General features: G+C 41.3%; 1 protein-coding gene across 1 annotated transcript in view; it reads left to right on the top strand.

Moving 5' to 3' along the window:
• GRIN3B (glutamate ionotropic receptor NMDA type subunit 3B) overlaps positions 1–22,188 on the top strand; it is a 112,272-nt gene that overhangs the window by 42,967 nt on the left and 47,117 nt on the right. The window contains exons 3-5 of the mRNA XM_044279039.1: positions 14,352–15,399; positions 19,611–19,756; positions 21,951–22,066. Coding sequence (XP_044134974.1) covers positions 14,352–15,399; positions 19,611–19,756; positions 21,951–22,066 — 1,310 coding nt within the window. The remainder of the gene's footprint in view (positions 1–14,351; positions 15,400–19,610; positions 19,757–21,950; positions 22,067–22,188) is intronic.

Below are 22,188 nucleotides of genomic sequence, written 5' to 3'. Positions count from 1 at the left end.
CTCAGGTAGGTCAGTACAGTCGCACCAAACACCACACTACACTACACTACACTACACCCCCCCCCGTCACTTATTAACCCCTTATAAACCCCTGATCACCCATGATCACCCCATATAAACTCCCTGATCACCCCCCTGTCATTGATCACCGCCCTGTCATTGATCACCCCCCTGTCAGGCTCCGTTCAGACGTCCGTATGATTTTTACGGATCCACGGATACATGGATCAGATCCGCAAAACGCATACGGACGTCTAAATGGAGCCTTACAGGGGGGTGATCAATGACAGGCGGGTGATCATGCATATACACTCCCTGATCACCCCCTGTCATTGATCACCCCCCTGTCATTGATCACCCCCCTGTAAGGCTCCATTCAGACGTCCGCATGATTTTTACGGATCCATGGATACATGGGTCGGATCCGCAAAACACATGCAGACGTCTGAATGGAGCCTTACAGGGGGGTGATCACCCATATACACTCCCTGATCACCCCCTGTCATTGATCACCCCCCTGTAAGGCTCCATTCAGACGTCCGCATGATTTTTACGGATCCATGGATACATGAATCGGATCCGCAAAACACATGCGGACGTCTGAATGGAGCCTTACAGGGGGGTGATCACCCATATACACTCCCTGATCACCCCCTGTCATTGATAACCCCCCTGTAAGGCTCCATTCAGACGTCCGCATGTGTTTTGTGGATCCGATCCATGTATCCATGGATCCGTAAAAAATCATGCGGATGTCTGAATGGAGCCTTACAGGGGGGGTGATCAGTGACAGGGGGGTGATCACCCTGATCACCCCCTGTCATTGATAACCCCCCTGTAAGGCTCCATTCAGACGTCCGCATGTGTTTTGCGGATCCGATCCATGGATCCGTAAAAATTATACGGACGTCTGAATGGAGCCTTACCAGGGGGGTGATCAATGACAGGGGGGTGATCCGGGAGTCTATATGGGTGATTACCCCCCTGTCATTGATCACCCCCCTGTCATTGATCACCCCCCCTGTCATTGATCACCCCCCCCCCCCTGTAAGGCTCCATTCAGACATTTTTTTTGGCACAAGTTAGCGGAAATTTTTTGTTTGTTTTTGTTTTTGTTTTTTCTTACTAAGTCTCATATTCTACTAACTTGTGTCAAAAAATAAAATCTCCCATGAACTCACCATACCCCTCACGGAATCCAAATGCGTAAACATTTTTAGACATTTATATTCCAGACTTCTTCTCACGCTTTAGGGCCCCTAAAAAGCCAGGGCAGTATAAATACCCCACATGTGACCCCATTTCGGAAAGAAGACACCCCAAGGTATTCGCTGAGGGGCATATTGAGTCCATGAAAGATTGACATTTTTGTCCTAAGTTAGCGGAAAGTGAGACTTTGTGAGAAAAAAACCAAAAAAATCAATTTTCGCTAACTTATGCAAAAAATAAAAAATTTCTAGGAACTCGCCAGGCCCCTCATTGAATACCTTGGGGTGTCTTCTTTCCAAAGTGGGGTCACATGTGGGGTATTTATACTGCCCTGGCTTTTTAGGGGCCCGAAAGTGTGAGAAGAAGTCTGGGATCCAAATGTCTAAAAATGCCCTCCTAAAAGGAATTTGGGCCCCTTTGCGCATCTAGGCTGCAAAAAAGTGTCACACATCTGGTATCGCCGTACTCAGGAGAAGTTGGTGAATGTGTTTTGGGGTGTCATTTTACATATACCCATGCTGGGTGAGAAAAATATCTTGGTCAAATGCCAACTTTGTATAAAAAAATAGGAAAAGTTGTCTTTTGCCAAGATATTTCTCTGACCCAGCATGGTTATATGTAAAATGGCACCCCAAAACACATTCCCCAACTTCTCCTGAGTACGGCGATACCAGATGTGTGACACTTTTTTGCAGCCAAGGTGGGCAAAGGGGCACATATTCCAAAGTGCACCTTTCGGATTTCACCGGCCATTTTTTACAGATTTTGATTGCAAGGTACTTCTTACACATTTGGGCCCCTAAATTGCCAGGGCAGTATAACTACGCCACAAGTGACCCCATTTTGGAAAGAAGACACCCCAAGGTATTCCGTGAGGGGCACGGCGAGTTCCTAGAATTTTTTATTTTTTGTCACAAGTTAGCGGAAAATGATGATTTTTCTTTTTTTTTCTTTTTTCCTTACAAAGTCTCATATTCCACTAACTTGCGACAAAAATAAATAAATTCTAGGAACTCGCCATGCCCCTCACAGAATACCTTGGGGTGTCTTCTTTCCAAAATGGGGTCACTTGTGGCGTAGTTATACTGCCCTGGCAATTTAGGGGCCCAAATGTGTGAGAAGAACTTTGCAATCAAAATGTGTAAAAAATGACCGGTGAAATCCAAAAGGTGCACTTTGGAATATGTGCCCTTTTGCCCACCTTGGCAGCAAAAAAGTGTCACACATCTGGTATCGCCGTACTCAGGAGAAGTTGGGGAATGTGTTTCGGGGTGTCATTTTACATATACCCATGCTGGGTGAGAAAAATATCTTGGTCAAATGCCAACTTTGTATAAAAAAATGGGAAAAGTTGTCTTTTGCCAAGATATTTCTCTCATCCAGCATGGGTATATGTAAAATGACACCCCAAAACACATTCCCCAACTTCTCCTGAGTACGGCGATACCAGATGTGTGACACTTTTTTGCTGCCAAGGTGGGCAAAGAGGCACATATCCCAAAGTGCACCTTTCAGATTTTGCAGGCCATTTTTTACAGATTTTGATTGCAAAGTACTTCTCACACATTTGGGCCCCTAAATTGCCAGGGCAGTATAACTACGCCACAAGTGACCCCATTTTGGAAAGAAGACACCCCAAGGTATTCCGTGAGGGGCATGGCGAGTTCCTAGAATTTTTTATTTTTTGTCGCAAGTTAGTGGAATATGAGACTTTGTAAGGAAAAAAGAGAAAGAAAAAAAAATCATCATTTTCCGCTAACTTGTGACAAAAAATAAAAAATTCTAGGAACTCGCCATGCCCCTCACGGAATACCTTGGGGTGTCTTCTTTCCAAAATGGGGTCACTTGTGGCGTAGTTATACTGCCCTGGCAATTTAGGGGCCCAAATGTGTGAGAAGTACCTTGCAATCAAAATGTGTAAAAAATGGCCTGCAAAATCTGAAAGGTGCACTTTGGAATATGTGCCCCTTTGCCCACCTTGGCAGCAAAAAAGTGTGACACATCTGGTATCGCCGTACTCAGGAGAAGTTGGGGAATGTGTTTTGGGGTGTCATTTTACATATACCCATGCTGGATGAGAGAAATATCTTGGCAAAAGACAACTTTTCCATTTTTTTATACAAAGTTGGCATTTGACCAAGATATTTTTCTCACCCAGCATGGGTATATGTAAAATGACACCCCAAAACACATTCCCCAACTTCTCCTGAGTACGGCGATACCAGATGTGTGACACTTTTTTGCTGCCAAGGTGGGCAAAGGGGCACATATTCCAAAGTGCACCTTTTGGATTTCACCGGTCATTTTTTACACATTTTGATTGCAAAGTTCTTCTCACACATTTGGGCCCCTAAATTGCCAGGGCAGTATAACTACGCCACAAGTGACCCCACAAGTGACTATGCCCATCAGCGAATACCTTAGGGTGTCTACTTTCCGAAATGGGGTCATTTGTGGGGGTTTTCTACTGTTTGGGCATTGTAGAACCTCAGGAATCATGACAGGTGCTCAGAAAGTCAGAGCTGTTTCAAAAAGCGGAAATTCACATTTTTGTACCATAGTTTGTAAATGCTATAACTTTTGCCCAAACCATTTTTTTTTTTTGCCCAAACATTTTTTTTTTATCAAAGACATGTAGAACAATAAATTTGGCGAAAAATTTATATATGGATGTCGTTTTTTTTGCAAAATTTTACAGCTGAAAGTGAAAAATGTCATTTTTTTGCAAAAAAATCGTTACATTTTGATTAATAACAAAAAAAGTAAAAATGTCAGCAGCAATAAAATACCACCAAATGAAAGCTCCATTAGTAAGAAGAAAAGGAGGTAAAATTCATTTGGGTGGTAAGTTGCATGACCGAGCGATAAACGGTGAAAGGAGTGTAGTGCCGAAGTGTAAAAAGTGCTCTGGTCATGAAGGGGGTTTCACCTAGCGGGGCTGAAGTGGTTAATAAATGGCACACTCTTTTCATCTGCAACTCAATAACATCTCCAGAATACCCCCTTTTCTCACAGTGGAAATTACCAAAACTATTGTTGCTTTGATTAATTCTCATCCTTACTACTGGTCAAACTCCTCCCCCTCCCCCACACAGCTCTTCACAGTGCTGCACCTCCCTACATATCCTTCCTCATTTCTGTGTGATCCAAGTTTAACATGCTCCATAATTTGAACGTCTCGCTCCTGTCTTTAAGACTTTTCTCAAGCTACACCAGCTCTCTGGAATACACTGTTCAGGACAATCAGGTTAATTCCCAACTTCCTTGGCTTTAAACATGCTTTAAAAACATAATTTAAGGCAGGCTTATCACATTCCCTGAACAGACTCTTCACTGTTTACCCTCCCCCATTCTTCAGAGCCATCATCCAGCTCCAGCTGCACTCTATTTAGTACAAAGATGGCAATCAATTTTACCTTTTGCGTCACCCCATTTCCTCATAAATTGTAAGCTCTTGCAAAAAGTGATGTGATGCAAATGAGCTTCTAGGAGCAAAGGCGGTGCTGCTGTAACACCTAGAGACTCTGCTCTATCTGCAAATGCCGGGCCCTCTCCACTTTGATTGACAGGGCCAGGTAATTAAGATGTCATCATCACGCCTGGCCCTGTCAATCAAAGTGGAGAGCGTTTGGCAGTTGCAGAAAGAGCAGAGCCTCTAGGTGTAACAGCAAGGCCCTCATTGTTCCTAGAGGCTCATTTACATATATATACAAGATAGGACTAATACAGATGCCTTCAGCTGCCAAGCGCACATGCAACAGGTTAACCAGTTTCATAGGTACAAATCTGCTGACAAATGCCCTTTTAATTATTACTGTTTACTAATATGCCCTTTACCTATTTTAGTCATTACATTTTTTGTATCTCTATTACCAAAATGCCCACTCATGTATTGCCATTTAACTAAAATACTAAACAAAACTAAACATTCTATATCCCTAAATACTTTGAGACTGTAGTTCTCGAATTCTGGTGCATGCCTCTACTGTATGTTCTGACACCAGAGAGTCTCTGCAAATGTGAAATTGTGCCTGTAAATCAGCCAAGTAAAAATTCAGGTCTCAAAAGGTCCTGCCATACCTAAAGACAAAAATTAGGGCCCCAATTGGGGTAATTCTAAATCCTTTAAAACGGTGATTTGCCCACTGCAAAAACACTCCAAATCTGTCAGATTGCGAGGGCATCTCCTGTGCACAGCCCTCTTCAGATAACCCCCCAGATTTTCCACCAGATTCAGGTCTGGGCTCTGGTTGGGCCATTTAAAATTTTTAATCTTCTTCTGGTGAAGCCATTCCTTTGTTGATTTGGATGTATGCTTTGGGTCGTTGCCATGCTGAAAGATGAAGTTTCTCTTCATGTTCAGCTTTCTAGCAGAAGCCTGAAGGTTTTGTGCCAATATTGACTGATATTTGGAACTGTTCATAATTCCCTCTAGCTAAACTAAGGCCCCAGTTCCAGCTGAAGAAAAACAGCACAAAGCATGATGCTGTCACCACCATGCTTCACTGTGGGTATGGTGTTCTTTTGGTGATGTGCAGTGTTGATTTTGCGGCAAACATAGCTTTTGGAATTATGGCCAAAAAGTTCAACCTTGGTTACATCAGACCATAACGCCTTTTCCCACATGCTTTTGGGAGACTTCAGATGTGTTTTTGCAAAATGTAGCCTGGCTTGGATGTTTTTCTTCGTAAGGAAAGGCTTTCATCTTGCCACTCTACCCCATAGCCCAGACATATGAAGAATATGGGAGATTGTTTTCATATGTACCACACAGCCAGTACTTGCCAGATATTCCTGAAGCTCCTTTAATGTTGCTGTAGGCCTCTTGGTAGCCTCACAGACCAGTTTTCTTCTCGTCTTTTCATCAATTTTGGAGGGACGTTCAGTTCTTGGTAATGTCACTGTTGTGCCATATTTTCTCCACTTGATGACTGTCTTCACTGTGTTCTATGGTATATCTAATGCCTTGGAAATTCTTTTGTACCCTTTTCCTAACTGATACATTTTAACATTTTAACAATGAGATCCCTCTGATGCTTTGGAAGCTCTCTGTGGACCATGGCTTTTGCTGTGGGATGCAACTAAGAAAATTTCAGGAAAGACCAACTAGAACAGCTGAACTTTATTTGGGGTTAATCAGAGACACTTTAAATGATGGCAGGTGTATGCTGATATGCTGACTCCTATTTAACATGATTTTGAATGTGATTGCTTAATTCTGAACACAGCTACATCCCCAGTTATAAGAGGTTGTTCACACTTATTCAACCACATTATTTTAGTTTTTTGTTTTCTTCCCTCCACCTAAAATATTTCAGTTTGTTTTTCAATTGAGTGGTATAGTTTATAGGTCACATTAAAGGTGGAAAAAGTACTGAAATGATTTATCTTTGTAAAAAACAAAATGGCTGCACACCGTTATATATACAAGCAAAAGAGCTAATAAATGGGGGTCATTCTAGATAAAAGTGGTACAATACCGACTATAAATGAATAATGGAAGTTCTTAGTGCACATACGTGTCGGGCCCATCTACCAGGCGTCAAGGTGGCTTCCGCAGATGGGTCCCTATTACTAAATATACTGCCTCACTTTGGACTTAGTTAAGCCTACAATAATATGATTTATCTTAGAAGCCTGACATTTTAACAGGGGTGTGCAGACTTTTTATATCCACTGTATGTATGTATGTATATATATATATATATAAAAATAGAAAATAGCCAGCAGCACTCCGATTCAATTAAAAAAATGGTGGTTTATTGGAACCAAAGAAAAGAACAGCACCTCCAGACAGAATCGCAGGTGCAAGCTACAAAGGCAACAATGTATAAAAACACAAAAATAGTAGCAGCACACTACTAAATGAACTAAGACTGGGTGAACAGGTGAATGTGTGAACAGGGTCAAATACATGACACCCATACTTACTATTAAGCGGGTTAGAAGCTCTTAGCGCATATAATTGATCAAAACTATGTCGGGCCCATCTACCAGACATCAAGGTATATATATATATATATATATATATATATACATAGATACAGCCAGGTCCATAAATATTGGGACATCAACACAATTCCAACATTTTTGGCTCTAGACACCACTACAATGGATTTGAAATGAAAGGAACAAGATGTGCTTTAACTGCAGACGGTCAGCTTTAATTTGAGGGTATTTACATCCAAATCAGGTGAACGGTGTAGGAATTACAACAGTTTGCATATGTGCCTCCCACTTGTTAAGGGACCAAAAGTAATGGGACAATTGGCTTCTCAGCTGTTCCATGGCCAGGTGTGTGTTATTCCCTCATTATCCCAATTACAAGGAGCAGATAAAAGGTTAATTTCAAGTGTGCTATTTGCATTTGGAATCTGTTGCTGTCAACTCTCAAGATGAAATCCAAAGAGCTGTCAATATCAGTGAAGCAATAGGCTGAAAAAACAAAACAAACCCATCAGAGAGATAGCAAAAACATTAGGCGTGGCCAAAACAACTGTTTGGAACATTCTTAAAAAGAAGGAACGCACCGGTGAGCTCAGCAACACCAAAAGACCCGGATGACTACGGAAAACAACTGTGGTGGATGACCAAAGAATTCTTTACCTGGTGAAGAAAACACCCTTCACAACAGTTGGCCAGATCAAGAACACTCTCCGGGAGGTAGGTTTTTGTGTGTCAAAGTCAACAATCAAGAGAAGACTTTACCAGAGTGAATACAGAGGGTTCACCACAAGATGTAAACCATTGGTGAGGCTCAAAAACAGGAAGGCCAGATTAGAGTTTGCCAAACGACATCTAAAAAAGCCTTCACAGTTCTGGACAGATGAGACCAAGATCAACTTGTACCAGAGTGATGGGAAGAGAAGAGTATGGAGAAGGAAAGGAACTGCTCATGATCCTAAGCATACCACCTCATCAGTGAAGCATGGTGGTGGTAGTGTCATGGCGTGGCATGGATATGTATGATTGCCAAAGCATTCTGCAAAAGCAACCAAAGAGTTTTTTAAGGGAATTAAGTGGACTGTTATGCAATGGCCAAGTCAATCACCTGACCTGAATCCGATTAAGCATGCATTTCACTTGCTGAAGACAAAACTGAAGGGAAAATGCCCCAAGAACAAGCAGGAACAGTTGCAGTGGAGGCCAGGCAGAGCATCACCAGGGATGAAACGCAGCGTTCCAGACTTTAGGCTGCAATTGACGGATTTGCAACCAAGTATTAAAAAGTGAAAGTTTGATTTATGATTATTATTATGTCCCATTACTTTTGGTCCCTTAACAAGTGGGAGGCACATATGCAAACTGTTGTAATTCCTACACCATTCGTGATTTGGATGTAAATATCCTCAAATTAAAGCTGACAGTCTGCAGTTAAAGCACGTCTTGTTTGTTTCATTTTAAATCCATTGAGGTGGTGTATAGAGCCAAAAATGTTAGAATTGTGTCGATGTCCCAATATTTATGGACCTGACTGTATATGAAAAATGGCAGCACAGACATAAATGTTGAAGATGTACGGATGCAAAGCCCAATGGGAATAAGCAATTACCCACACATAAAAATGAAAATGCTTAAAGGATAACTGTCACACTTAGACCCTAATTTCAATTTTCATATATGTAGTTACTAATAACATGATATTCCAGAATCAGTTACTATTAGACTGACTTACCCCATATTTAATAAGATTCAGCCCTTAGCAACCAGTCTGCATAAAACTGCAATTTCACTATTCAGTTAAGATGGCCGCCACTGCCCTCCCCCTGAGGCTAATCCCGCCTGCCCTCACTAGCCAGTAACAATAGCCCCCCAAAAGTGTCAGTAACCAGAGCCCTCCCACCTAAAGGGTTAATCTACTGCAGCACAAAGGGGTCCTCTTACCACATGTTGCTTTCATTTATACACTGAGCAGATGGCAGATCTTCCTTCCCTGGTCTGCGCTGCTCCAACTCTGCATTCTCCAGCTCTGCTGAGTAAGGGAGCGTCTGCCAAGTGCAGGGACAGGGAGAAGTGCACACAGCCCAGGCACTGTTATCAGCTGCTGGGGAGGACCTGGCTTCAATCATTTACTTACAGTCCCTGGCTGTCAGGAATGTGACCTTGCACGTAGCGTCCTCCGTCCTTCAACACATGGTCCATGCCTAGCAACCTGATTTTAAGTAGAGGTAAAACTAGGCAGTACAGGGAACAAAACTGTGGAATTAAGGGGTAATTGAGTACACAGTGAAAAGTTGAAATAGGGCCACCAAGGAGATATTAATCACTACAATCCAATACTCCAAAAAAAAAAATATATGGCAGTTATACTTTAAGAAAGGCTCTATTGTTGAGATGAAACATCGCTGTACCACTGGGTGAATAAAAGGTTTTTCTTTTAAATCATTTTCTGGAGTGCTGCCCTTTTTTGTTTATATACAGGTCCTTCAAAAAAAATTAGCATATTGTGATAAAGTTCATTATTTTCTGTAATGTACTGATAAACATTAGACTTTCATATATTTTAGATTCATTACACACAACTGAAGTAGTTCAAGCCTTTTATTGTTTTAATATTGATGATTTTGGCATACAGCTCATGAAAACCCAAAATTCCTATCTAAAAAAATTAGCATATTTCATCCGACCAATAAAAGAAAAGTGTTTTTATTACAAAAAAAGTCAACCTTCAAATAATTATGTTCAGTTATGCACTCAATACTTGGTCGGGAATCCTTTTGCAGAAATGACTGCTTCAATGTGGCGTGGCATGGAGGCAATCAGCCTGTGGCACTGCTGAGGTGTTATGGAGGCCCAGGATGCTTCGATAGCGGCCTTAAGCTCATCCAGAGTGTTGGGTCTTGCGTCTCTCAACTTTCTCTTCCCAATATCCCACAGGGGTTCAGGTCAGGAGAGTTGGCAGGCCAATTGAGCACAGTAATACCATGGCCAGTAAACCATTTACCAGTGGTTTTGGCACTGTGAGCAGGTGCCAGGTCGTGCTGAAAAATGAAATCTTCATCTCCATAAAGCTTTTCAGCAGATGGAAGCATGAAGTGCTCCAAAATCTCCTGATAGCTAGCTGCATTGACCCTGCCTTGATAAAACACAGTGGACCAACACCAGCAGCTGACATGGCACCCCAGACCATCACTGACTGTGGGTACTTGACACTGGACTTCAGGCATTTTGGCATTTCCCTCTCCCCAGTCTTCCTCCAGACTCTGGCACCTTGATTTCCGAATGACATGCAAAATTTGCTTTCATCCGAAAAAAGTACTTTGGACCACTGAGCAGCAGTCCAGTGCTGCTTCTCTGTAGCCCAGGTCAGGCGCTTCTGCCGCTGTTTCTGGTTCAAAAGTGGCTTGACCTGGGGAATGCGGCACCTGTAGCCCATTTCCTGCACATGCCTGTACACGGTGGCTCTGGATGTTTCTACTCCAGACTCAGTCCACTGCTTCCGCAGGTCCCCCAAGGTCTGGAATCGGTCCTTCTCCACAATCTTCCTCAGGGTCCGGTCACCTCTTCTCGTTGTGCAGCGTTTTCTGCCACACTTTTTCCTTCCCACAGACTTCCCACTGAGGTGCCTTGATACAGCACTCTGGGAACAGCCTATTCGTTCAGAAATTTCTTTCTGTGTCTTACCCTCTTGCTTGAGGGTGTCAATGATGGCCTTCTGGACAGCAGTCAGGTCGGCAGTCTTACCCATGATTGCGGTTTTGAGTAATGAACCAGGCTGGGAGTTTTTAAAAGCCTCAGGAATCGTTTGCAGGTGTTTAGAGTTAATTAGTTGATTCAGATGATTAGGTTAATAGCTCGTTTAGAGAACCTTTTCATGATATGCTAATTTTTTTAGATGGGAATTTGGGGTTTTCATGAGCTGTATGCCAAAATCATCAATATTAAAACAATAAAAGGCTTGAACTACTTCAGTTGTGTGTAATGAATCTAAAATATATGAAAGTCTAATGTTTATCAGTACATTACAGAAAATAATGAACTTTATCACAATATGCTAATTTTTTTAGAAGGACAGAGAGAGAGAGAGAGAGAGAGTGACAATTACAATGACAATGCAGCAGCACCCTGCATACCAGATAAAATACAATAATGCCATAGTCACAAAAAATATTATAGTGCTAATACTACGCTTATTTATAAAGTGAGATACTTGGCAAATGCATTTTGTGCAAAATCATCGGAGCCCGTCTGCCGAACGTCAAGACAATCTCTGTAGGACGGGTCCTAACACTTAATACTACCTGTTATGCGCCATAATGGCCGACATAAAGCTTAGGAAGTGTTGGATCCACATGCATGCTCGGTCCACTCTGCCTTTTCCTCCTTATCCTCTATTAGCTACGTACTCCTTAATACATCTATCAATACTCCTTATCCATTGGTGCCTCTAGTTTATCCTATCTTCTGGATAGTCTTCCTCAAGATACGATTAACCCTCAACTACACATGTCAGAATACTATAGTTTTTTCTTATCCTTTTTATTTACTGTAGTCTGTCAAGTTGCATGGGGACCATGAGTGAACAACTACAGTATTTTCAAATCCAATAAAGTGTGACCTCTGATTTGTCCTCTCCAGAACATTAAAGGGGTTATCTCACATAAAGTATTGCTGTGCAATGAATCAAGCCTTTGAAATTAAGTATATTGCAATATACGGTATTTGCAATAAAACTAGTGTAAGGCTTTTTCAGTACATTACATGTTCTTCTCTGTGCTGGTGTAGTCATTTCATAGTGAGGCAAGTGAAACGACCCAGGGTGCTAGTCTACAGTTGAGCATATGAATTCTTAACAAATTGAATTAATTTCAAATTTTACAAAAAATTGTCCACCGAACAAATCCGAAGATTTTGCAATTAATTTCGAACAAATCACCTAAAAATGGTGCCCGTTGCCTTTTTAATGTTAATATTGGGCAAAGCCACAAGGAAAGGAGACGGAGGATCGCATAACACTTGAAGGAAGTGGGGGGGAGGGTTTACCCTGATTGGTTCAGAGGCTGAAAGACAGCCTTATTAGCCAATCAAGGGGCTGTAGCCAAGCAGATCTTAATGCTGAGACAGAAGAATCGTCATTCTGTCTTCAGCTTGTGAACTGGAAGCAGTGTATGTGGCAGTGTCTGATCAAAAAAACATTATAGACACAAGCTACTAATGTACTGTGATAGGAACACAATAGGATGAGATAAAGAGATATAATGGTATAGATTTTATAACATTATAACAAATTTTTTATATTGTGTTATTGAATGTGTAGTTCAAGGACATTTTACAGCAAACACAGCACTGTTATATCCTTGTTAGTGGATCCATTACTGCATCAGACCATATGTTTCATATACAGAGCCAGGCAGTGAAAATGTCATCATGCCTGGCCCTGTCAATCAAGGTGAAGAGAGAGCAGCAGTTGCAGAGAGAGCAGAGCCTCTAGGCAACTGCTCCATTACTCCTAAAGGCTAATTTGCATATATTAAAACATAGTTTTTCTCAGGAATGCAGGCACATATGAACATGGAACCAACACATGTGCCTTCAACTGCCAAGTGTACATGCAACAGGTCAGCCAGTTTCTTAGGTACAAATCTGCTGATAAATGCCCTTTAAGCAGCCACACAATAGTATAACGTAAATCTCCTGGGTCCGAATGCAAAAAATTGTTACAGTTTTTGGACCCCCTAGATACCAAGGCCAGGGTAGAAATGCTTATCTTACACCCCCTATAGCTATGCCCTTTGGTTATATCCACAGTCTCTCAATGGGTATTTGTATGTTCAGGTATTCAACAGTAGAAACCGATGCTCTGTGCTGCAGGGTTTGCCATGGCTTTTTATGCAGAGCTGCTCTAGGTTTAGCGCCATTGAATGGAACTAAACTGTGAGCAGGCTACTGCAGCTTTGCAAGGCCTCCATGCAGTAACCGTGGCAAGAATGGACCAGTACTTTTTGGACTGGTCTTGAAAGATAGGCAGCAAAAACCCTTGGCCACATGAATTACGGTGAAAAACTATTTGAAAACAATTGGAGGTGGAATCACTGCAGGTTTGGCACAGTTTTCAGGACCAAATACACGCTGAAACCCACAGCCAAAATCCTCCATCTTAGCATACTCTTAGAACTCCTTAAATGTTATATAAGATCTCGTTAACTTCTCTCACTACCATAGTGAATTTCTTCCACATTTCTTTGTAGAGAATCATTTTTTTGTAGATTTTCTTACTCTGAGTGATAATGATTTACTTTAAGCGCACCTCAGTTTTCAAAAAAAAAGTTTGCATAATGGCTGTGTTTATTTGTAAAATCATAACTGTGTAGCGACAGATCTTTTTTGGGCTTCCCTAATCTCTTTTGTGACCTAATTATTCCCCTCTTCAGCTGCACAGCTAGATGCATTTCTCTCAGAAGCAGGGGGGTCACCCTTCTGTGGAATCTGCCAGTACTGTACAGCTATGATGTCCTTCTGCTTATTTCCTAACTATGTTTGTTTTCAGGTCCAGAGCTCACAGAACAGATAAGGAGGGAGAGATCACACTCACAGAAAGACAGGAGGCTCCTTTGATCTTCAGAAGCAGTATAGAAGCAGTTCTTTTATCAGGTTCAGGATCTCAGCCAGCTCTGACATGCCCCCACTTCCACTCTGCCATCTTCTTTGTCTCTGTTACTAGGGACATATCTTGCCTGGCAACAGGCAGTGGACTGCAAATTAGGGGGAATTGAGACCCCTAGTGGCAATGACTTTACAGCTTTTACAGGTGGACACAGGCATATTTTCTAAATGAAGTTATTTAGAAGCTTGCTTCACCGTTCTCTATTAAATGAAATTGTGTGAAAGTACAGTGACTCTTTACATTTTCTTGTATGCTCCCGTTGGCTGATATAGCATAATATTCATGGGTGTAAATTTACTTATTTGCTATTTAATAAGTGTAACTAATATAGACTTTTACTTTCAGATTAATCTTTTTCTGTAAAAAAAAACAAAAAAAAAAAAACATAATCCACAATGATTTTATGTTGGAGCACAAAAAGCCCAAGAGTTTCGGCTGTGTTCATTTATTTTAGGTGTAGTATCTACCTGAGGCCAAATTTATGAGATGATGGTGGAATGGTTTTCAGTAGATGTTAATATTACTTTGTTAATCCTAGGTACTTAGCCAACACATCATTCTCAGGACAAACTGGTCAAGTGTATATAATGAACAATAATCTGATCCACACTGATCACCACTACAAGATATGGAGCTTGGTCCGTGACTCTTTAGGAGATCCCACCTGGGTAACTGTGGGTGGCTGGTATGAAGGGAAAATGGAATTGGAAGAAGGTGTTTGGCAAAATCGCATAAAAAAACTGGAACCAGCACCAGTAGTGATACAACGTACAAAGCTCAGGGTGGTAACCCTTGTGGAACATCCCTTTGTTTTCACTCGAGCGGTGGATGCTGATGGAAGTTGTCCAGCTGGTCAAATGTGCCTAAACCCTCACACAAATAACTCTGCTTTATTGGATATGCTGTTTGAAGAGCTTAATTCACCAAATGGTTCTGTGCCACTAGAATACAAAACTTGTTGTTATGGCTACTGCATTGATTTATTAGAAAAGCTAGCAGAGGATCTTGGATTTCACTTTGAGCTGTACATTGTTGGAGATGGAAAATATGGAGCCCGGAAAGGCAACCGCTGGACAGGGCTAGTTGGAGACTTGTTGAGCGGAGCAGCTCACATGGCTGTTTCATCATTTAGCATAAACTCAGCAAGAAGCACTGTTATAGACTTTACTAGCCCATTCTACTCTACCAGCCTTGGTATTTTGGTTCGCATGCGAGACACTGCCTCTCCTATTGGAGCTTTCATGTGGCCTCTTCACTGGTCCATGTGGGTTGGTATATTTGTGGCCTTGCACATCACTGCATTATTTCTTACATTCTATGAATGGAAGAGTCCTTTTGGTATGACTCCACATGGACGTAACAGGATGAAAGTCTTCTCATACTCTTCAGCACTTAATCTATGCTATGCCATTCTCTTTGGAAGGACAGTATCGAGCAAAACTCCAAAATGCTGCACAGGAAGAGTGCTTATGAACCTGTGGGCAATTTTCTGTCTATTAGTACTATCCAGCTACACTGCAAACCTGGCTGCAGTAATGGTGGGAGATAAGACTTTTGAAGCTTTGTCAGGAATCCATGATCCAAAGGTGGGCAATTCAACTACTTTAAATGTATTTATAACTTGTCAATCTCTGCAGAACATGTATTAATTAGTTCCTAAGTTTGTAGCTCTGGCGCATTTATTCCAGCAGTCTTTAACAGACTTTTATTTTCAAACTTGAATATTTAGTCCTTAAGGACTCATTCACACGGCAGATTTTAATGCTTCCAAAAACCGCCTCGTATTCACTTAAAGAAGAACTCCCACAAAAAAAAGGATTCTCTGATCTGCTAGAAAGGTACATGATGTAGTCTGTAGTGAATGTTATCTTCTTACCAGTGTCTGTATTTGTGAGTTGTAACCTCCCTGCTGATCCTCAGCTTTGTCATGTGATCAGTAATCAGATATTCCAAATACCACAGCATCTTATGTGCGGACAGGTAGTCAGTTTCTCTATGTATTCTTATGGGGGCCTCAATGTCAGTCTCATAGGAATGAATAGAGAAGTAACTTACTTCCTCTCCTGTGTCAGTTGACCAGAGAGTTGGTCACAGGACACAGCTAAAAATTAGAAGGGAGGGGATAGCTCACCAATACAGTCACTGATGAGAAGATTGCATTCACTACACATACATCATGCACCTTCCTGGCAGGTCGGAGAATAAAAAAATGTGCAGGAGTTCTTTAAGATGCTGTGGACCTGCTGTCGGCTTAGCACTCTTGAATGAGGCTCAGCCGCAGGCAGACGGCCACTGTGGCTTCAAGCGGTGGCTGTCTGCACACCACAGCAAGAAGGGATACTGCAGTGATGCCCCTCACTGAAAACAATGTGTGACAGTCACCATGTGGCTCCAAAAATTATGGGAGCAAAATCCGCCATGTGAACATTTGTGGGGTCATTTATTAAGACCGTCGTTGTTGATGCCGCTCTTAATAACCCTGCACTGGTGCTTGATGTGCCTAAGTTATGTAGAGGTGCGGCCTTTACATAACTTGGGCACTGGCAATCCAAATTGCTGGCGTAGATTTAAGTCATTTTCTATGTCAAAAACAGGCATAGAAAATGATAAATGAGTCAGGCCCCCTTCCCCGCCCACACCATACCCCCTTTTTCCGCCACCTTGGAAAAGTGGCGTGAGCGGAAAAAGTCGCAGATACGGCCGCAAATCTCCTTCTAAAAGGTGGCATACTTCACATCATAAATTACTCCCTTAGTGTTTAAATAGTTTCTATGCAGAGATATTATTTCTTAAATGGAATATGTAAATGTACCTGCCAATTAAAACTAGATAGTGGCACATATTTTTTCTATTTTTTTTTCTGATAATAGTTTTTTTATAACATTTTCTGCACAAGAGTGGTTGTTAATAGCATTTAGAGATATTCTTTACAGCAGCCATGTGAGCCATAGACACAATTGGTGTTGAACGAAGCATCCGAAGTGGAATTTTTTGGAAAAAATTAGATTTTAAACTAAGCCGAATTTCCTTGCGCTTCGTGGTAATGAATCATTTTTCCTCAAATGGTGGCTAGAGTTGTCTTAGAAAGTAAAATAAAAATACTCACCCCATCCACTTGCTTGTGCAGAGGCAATCCTCTTCTCTCTTGATTGAAAAAGACCTAATGAAGTACTCAGCGTAGGTCCTTTGGCAGGTCTTTTTCAATCAAGAATGGAGCGAACTGCCACTGCACAAGCAAGTGGATGAGGTGAGTGATTTTATAATTTTTTTTAAACCCAAAAGGCCATATTGCCCTAGTGTTTTACAGTTTCTAACGGCCGTTAGACAGGTACACTTCTTACTTCTTATTAGCCTTTGTAACATATCAATTTTCTTTACAAACTTCGTCAAAGCTGAAAAATCGAATTTTTCTAAACTTCGTTCATTTCTAGACACAATAGACTGGAGAAGACTCGATTTACTTCTATGGGAGAGTTTGTTAGGCATGCTGTATGACCTGTACAGAGGTTATTGTGCAGGGAGTAGGAATAGATAAGCCATGGTATCACCTATTGTGATTGTTGTACAGTATCCTGTGTTATATATAGATGTTACCTTTCATTGTAATCATGTCTGGGATGAGAATGAGATGACTGGTGAAAAGTTGTTATAAGGCTTAGTGGCTAGTGTGAAAACTGCAGCTTTTATATGCAATTAAAATGTTAGGTTTCTGTGATATAAAAAAATGAGACAAAGATAAATCATTTCAGAACTATTTCCACCTTTAATGTGATCTATAAACTGTACAACTCAATTAAAAAACAAACAGAAATCTTTTAGGTAGAGGGACGAAAAAATATAAAAATAAAATAATATGGTTGCATAAGTGTGCACACCCTTAAACTAATACTTTGTTGAAGCACCTTTTGATTTTATCACAGCACTCAGTCTATTTTGGTATGAGTCTATCAGCATGGCACATTTTGACTTGGCAAGATTTGCCCACTCCTCTTTGCAAAAACACTCCAAATCTGTCAGATTGCGAGGGCATCTCCTGTGTACAGCCCTCTTCAGATAACCCCACAGATTTTCAATCGGATTCAGGTCTGGGCTCTGGCTGGGCCATTCCAAAACTTTAATCATCTTCTGGTGAAGTCATTCCTTTGTTGGTTTGGATGTATTCTTTGGGTCGTTGTCATGCTGAAAGATGAAGATCCTCTTCAAGTTCAGCTTTCTAGCAGAAGCCTGAAGGTTTTGTGCCAATATTGACTGGTATTTGGAACTGTTCATAATTCCCTCTAGCTTAACTAAGGCCCCAGTTCCAGCTGAAGAAAACCTGCCCCAAAGCATGATGCTGCCACCACCATGCTTCACTGTGGGTATGGTGTTCTTTTGGTGATGTGCAGTGTTGTTTTTGCACCAAACATATCTTATGAAATTATGGCCAAAAAGTTCAACCTTGGTTTCATCAGACCATAACACCTTTTCCCACATGCTTTTGGGAGACTTCAGATGTGTTTTTGCAAAATGTAGCCTGGCTTGGATGTTTTTCTTCGTAAGAAAAGGCTTTCGTCTTGCCACTCTACCCCATAGCCCAGACATATGAAGAATACGGGAGATTGTTGTCACATGTACCACACAGCCAGTACTTACCAGATATTCCTGCAGCTCCTTTAATGTTGCTGTAGGCCTCTTGGTAGCCTCACAGACCAGTTTTCTTCTCTTCTTTTCAACGATTTTGGAGGAACATCCAGTTCTTGGCAATGTCAATGTTGTGCCATATTTTCTCCACTTGATGATGACTGTCTTCACTGTGTTCCATGGTATATCTAATGCCTTAGAAATTCTTTTGTACCCTTCTCCTGACTGATACCTTTTAACAATGAGATCCATCTGATGCGTCGGAACCATGGCTTTTGCTGTGGTATGCGACTAAGAAAATTTCAGGAAAGACCAACTAGACCAGCTGAACTTTATTTACTTGGGGTTTATCAGAGGCACTTTAAATGATGGCAGGTATATGCTGACTCCTATTTAACATGATTTTGAATGTGATTGCTTAATTCTGAACACAGCTACATCACCAGTTATGTGCAACCACATTATTATTATTATTTTTTTCTTCCATCCACCTAAAATATTTAAGTTTGTTTTTCAATTGAGTGGTACATTTTATAGGTCACGTTAAAGGTGGAAAAAGTTCTGAAATGATTTATCTTTGTCTTATTTTTTACAGCACAGAAACCTGACATTTTAACATAGGTGTGTAGACTTTTTATATCCACTGTATATAATGACCTGGAAATTTTATGATGACTAATTCCCTTTAAAGTTACAGGCCAATGCCTGAGGTTGTAAAACTGACTCTTCACATTTCTGTTTTGTATGAAGGACATATATGGACTCAAATTATAAAATATTAAAATATCTGCATACTACCTGAATCTAATATCGGCAAATACAGTAAGGGGTTGGGGAAAAGAAGTTGACTAGAATCCAAACGTGCTCCATAACAATTTCATGAGATGTAGAGTTACATAGATTATCCTCATCCTGACCTTAAATACTGCTCCATAGGATTGAGTTATAGACAAATATCAGAATATACAGCCTACAAAAAAGTTATAAAAAGAAAAGTATACACTACTGGCAAGCAAACCAGATGCAATTGCTATGAAATCAATACCAACCAAATTATGGTAGCAGAGGCAGAGTGATATTAGTTTTCAACTCATTTTACAGTCAACTAGTTATTATACTTATGAAAAAATAGTACTTTATCTACTTTGCTTATTAATGGTCTGTTCTATCTTTACAGCTTCATCATCCTTCTCAGGGCTTCCGCTTTGGCACAGTTTGGGAAAGCAGTGCAGAACAATACATAAAAAAAAGTTTCCCTGAAATCCACAACTATATGCGAAGGTTCAGCGTCCCATCCACATCAGATGGAGTCCGCATGTTAAAGTGAGGAGGCATTTCAGTGACAGGGTGGGCACAACTGTTAGATAATTTAACATGATGTTTGGGGCATCAGGTGTTTCAGGTTCATCAAGACTAAATGCAGTGGGCTGTAGCTGTCAAACATAACACCCTTCATTCATAATGACCTAGTTAAGTAGTCTGATTCTGCCATCCAACTGAACGAGCATACCATACCCACCCATAATGCTAATTATGCCTTGTCTGGATGATTCTGAGTGATTTAAGAAGCAAAATCTCCTGTTTTCTCCATGTACATACCTCCCAACTTTTGCAAAGCATGAGGGAGAATATGTGTGGCACACATAGCGTGCTGCAGCCACCCAAAACATAATTATACACACCCAATCCCACCCAGGACCCTTAATGCCGCCACATAGTAATTATTTCTCCTTTATGCCACAACACGGTAGTTATGCCCACATTGTGCCTCAACACAGTAGTTATGCCCACATTTTGCCCTGTCACAGTAGTAGTGCCCATACTTTGCCCCCTCATAGTAGTACTGCCCACATGTGCACCCTTCACAGTAGTTATGCCCACATGTGCCCTCTCACAGTAGTTTTGCCCATATGTGTGCTCTTCACAGTACTTATATCCACATATACCCCCTTCACATTAGTTATGCCCACATGTGCCCTCTTCCCAGCAGTTATGCCAAGATGTACCCCCTTCACAGTAGTTATGCCCAGATGTGCCCTCTTCATAGTAGTTATGACCAGATATGTGCTCCATTCACAAGTTATGCCCAGATAAGCCCCTTCACAATAGTTATGCCTGGATGTGCCCCCTTCACAATAGTTATGCTCAGGTCTGCCTCTTCACACTAGTCATACCCAGATGTGCCCCTTAACAATAGTTAGCCACAGATGTGCTTTTTTTCAATAGATAAGCCCAGATGTGCCCTTCACTGTATTTATGGTCAGATATGTGCCCTCTTCAAAGTAGTTATGACCAGATGTGCCCCGTTCTCAGTAGTTATGGCCAGATATGTGTCTCCTTCACAGTAGTTATGCCCAGGTATGTGCCCCCTTCACAGTAGTTATACCCACAAAGGTGTCCCCTTCAAAGTAGTTATGACCAGATAAAAACCCTCTTCACATAAGTTATGCCCAGATATGTTCCCACTTCACTGTAGTCTTGCCCAGATATGCGCCCTCCTCACTGTAGTCATGCCCAGATATGCGCCCTCTTCACAGAAAGAAAAAAACAGTAAAGACTCACCTAGTTCCTTTGATGATCATCACAGCTCACCCTGCATTCCCCAGCAGCACGCTCTGCTGGGCTACTGAGGAGTCCACAGGCTGATTCCTGGGCCTGCACCACTGCTCCTACACACTACTGCACAACTCCTACACAGCCCACCATGGAGTGCTGGCAGCTGAGCTGAAGGGTGAAGGCGGAAGCGGATGACTCCCTACTTCAACATTACAGGCAACTGTCTCTGCATCCTATAGACGCAGAGAAAGCCGAGAGCTGGCCATACCTCATCCATTCCCAGATCGCGGGACAGCCACTGAAATCCAGGACTGTCCTGCCGGATCTGGGACAGTTGGGAGGTATGTATGAGTCCTCATAGTAACTAGTCTCCACCCACCAGCTCAAGGGAAACAGACATTTAGAAATTGAGTCTGCAGTTGGGGAAAACTGCTAGAAAATACAGAATACAAGTGATGTGATGGCAGAAATAATGTTATTACTCATGAACACTCACAAGGCAGCTGGTCCTGAAAAGTCATCTGAAAGTGTGAGTACACTTTAAGTAAAGAATCTTTGCAGAATTTTAGATCTATTTAAATTTACTAAAAAATTAAGGATAGTCATTCACTTTCCAGTTTAGGGACCGTTCACATGGTAGTTTATGCCCCAGAATTTTGGTGCAGACACCAGCTGGCAGTTTAAAGCTCTTTCAATGGAGCTAAGCTGTGAGCGGGTCCGTGTTATTCAAAGTGAACAGCAGAAACTGTGGCGGTGCTGTTCTAATTATTAATAATAATTGTAAAATTCCCTATTATGTTGCCGTTCTGTGTAAGGAAACAAGCGTTAGATTACTAGAGTTTGAATATGTCAAGTTAAAGGTCTGTCAATGCCTATTCTGTTTATTTCATGTTCTTTCATATGGAATAACCTATCATGGGGGCAAGAAAAAAGACAATCAAAGCATATCTGTTGTTTGTAGGACAGACCCACCAACATTAAATGCTTTTATTATGGATAAAGCTTTGTTGGATTATGAGGTATCCATAGACTCTGACTGCAAGCTGCTAACTGTGGGGAAACCCTTTGCCATTGAAGGTAGGATTACATTGATTTTCTAGTTGATAAAAAAATAATAATGTAGACACACACACACAAACAAACATATGGGGTAATTTATCAAACTGGTGTGAAGTTGAACTGGCATAGTTGCCCATAGC

This window comes from Bufo gargarizans, chromosome 1, assembly GCF_014858855.1.
Source record: "Bufo gargarizans isolate SCDJY-AF-19 chromosome 1, ASM1485885v1, whole genome shotgun sequence".
Lineage (NCBI taxonomy): Eukaryota > Metazoa > Chordata > Amphibia > Anura > Bufonidae > Bufo > Bufo gargarizans.
Note: the sequence above shows the minus strand (reverse complement) of the source record. Positions and strands in the feature narration are given on the sequence as shown.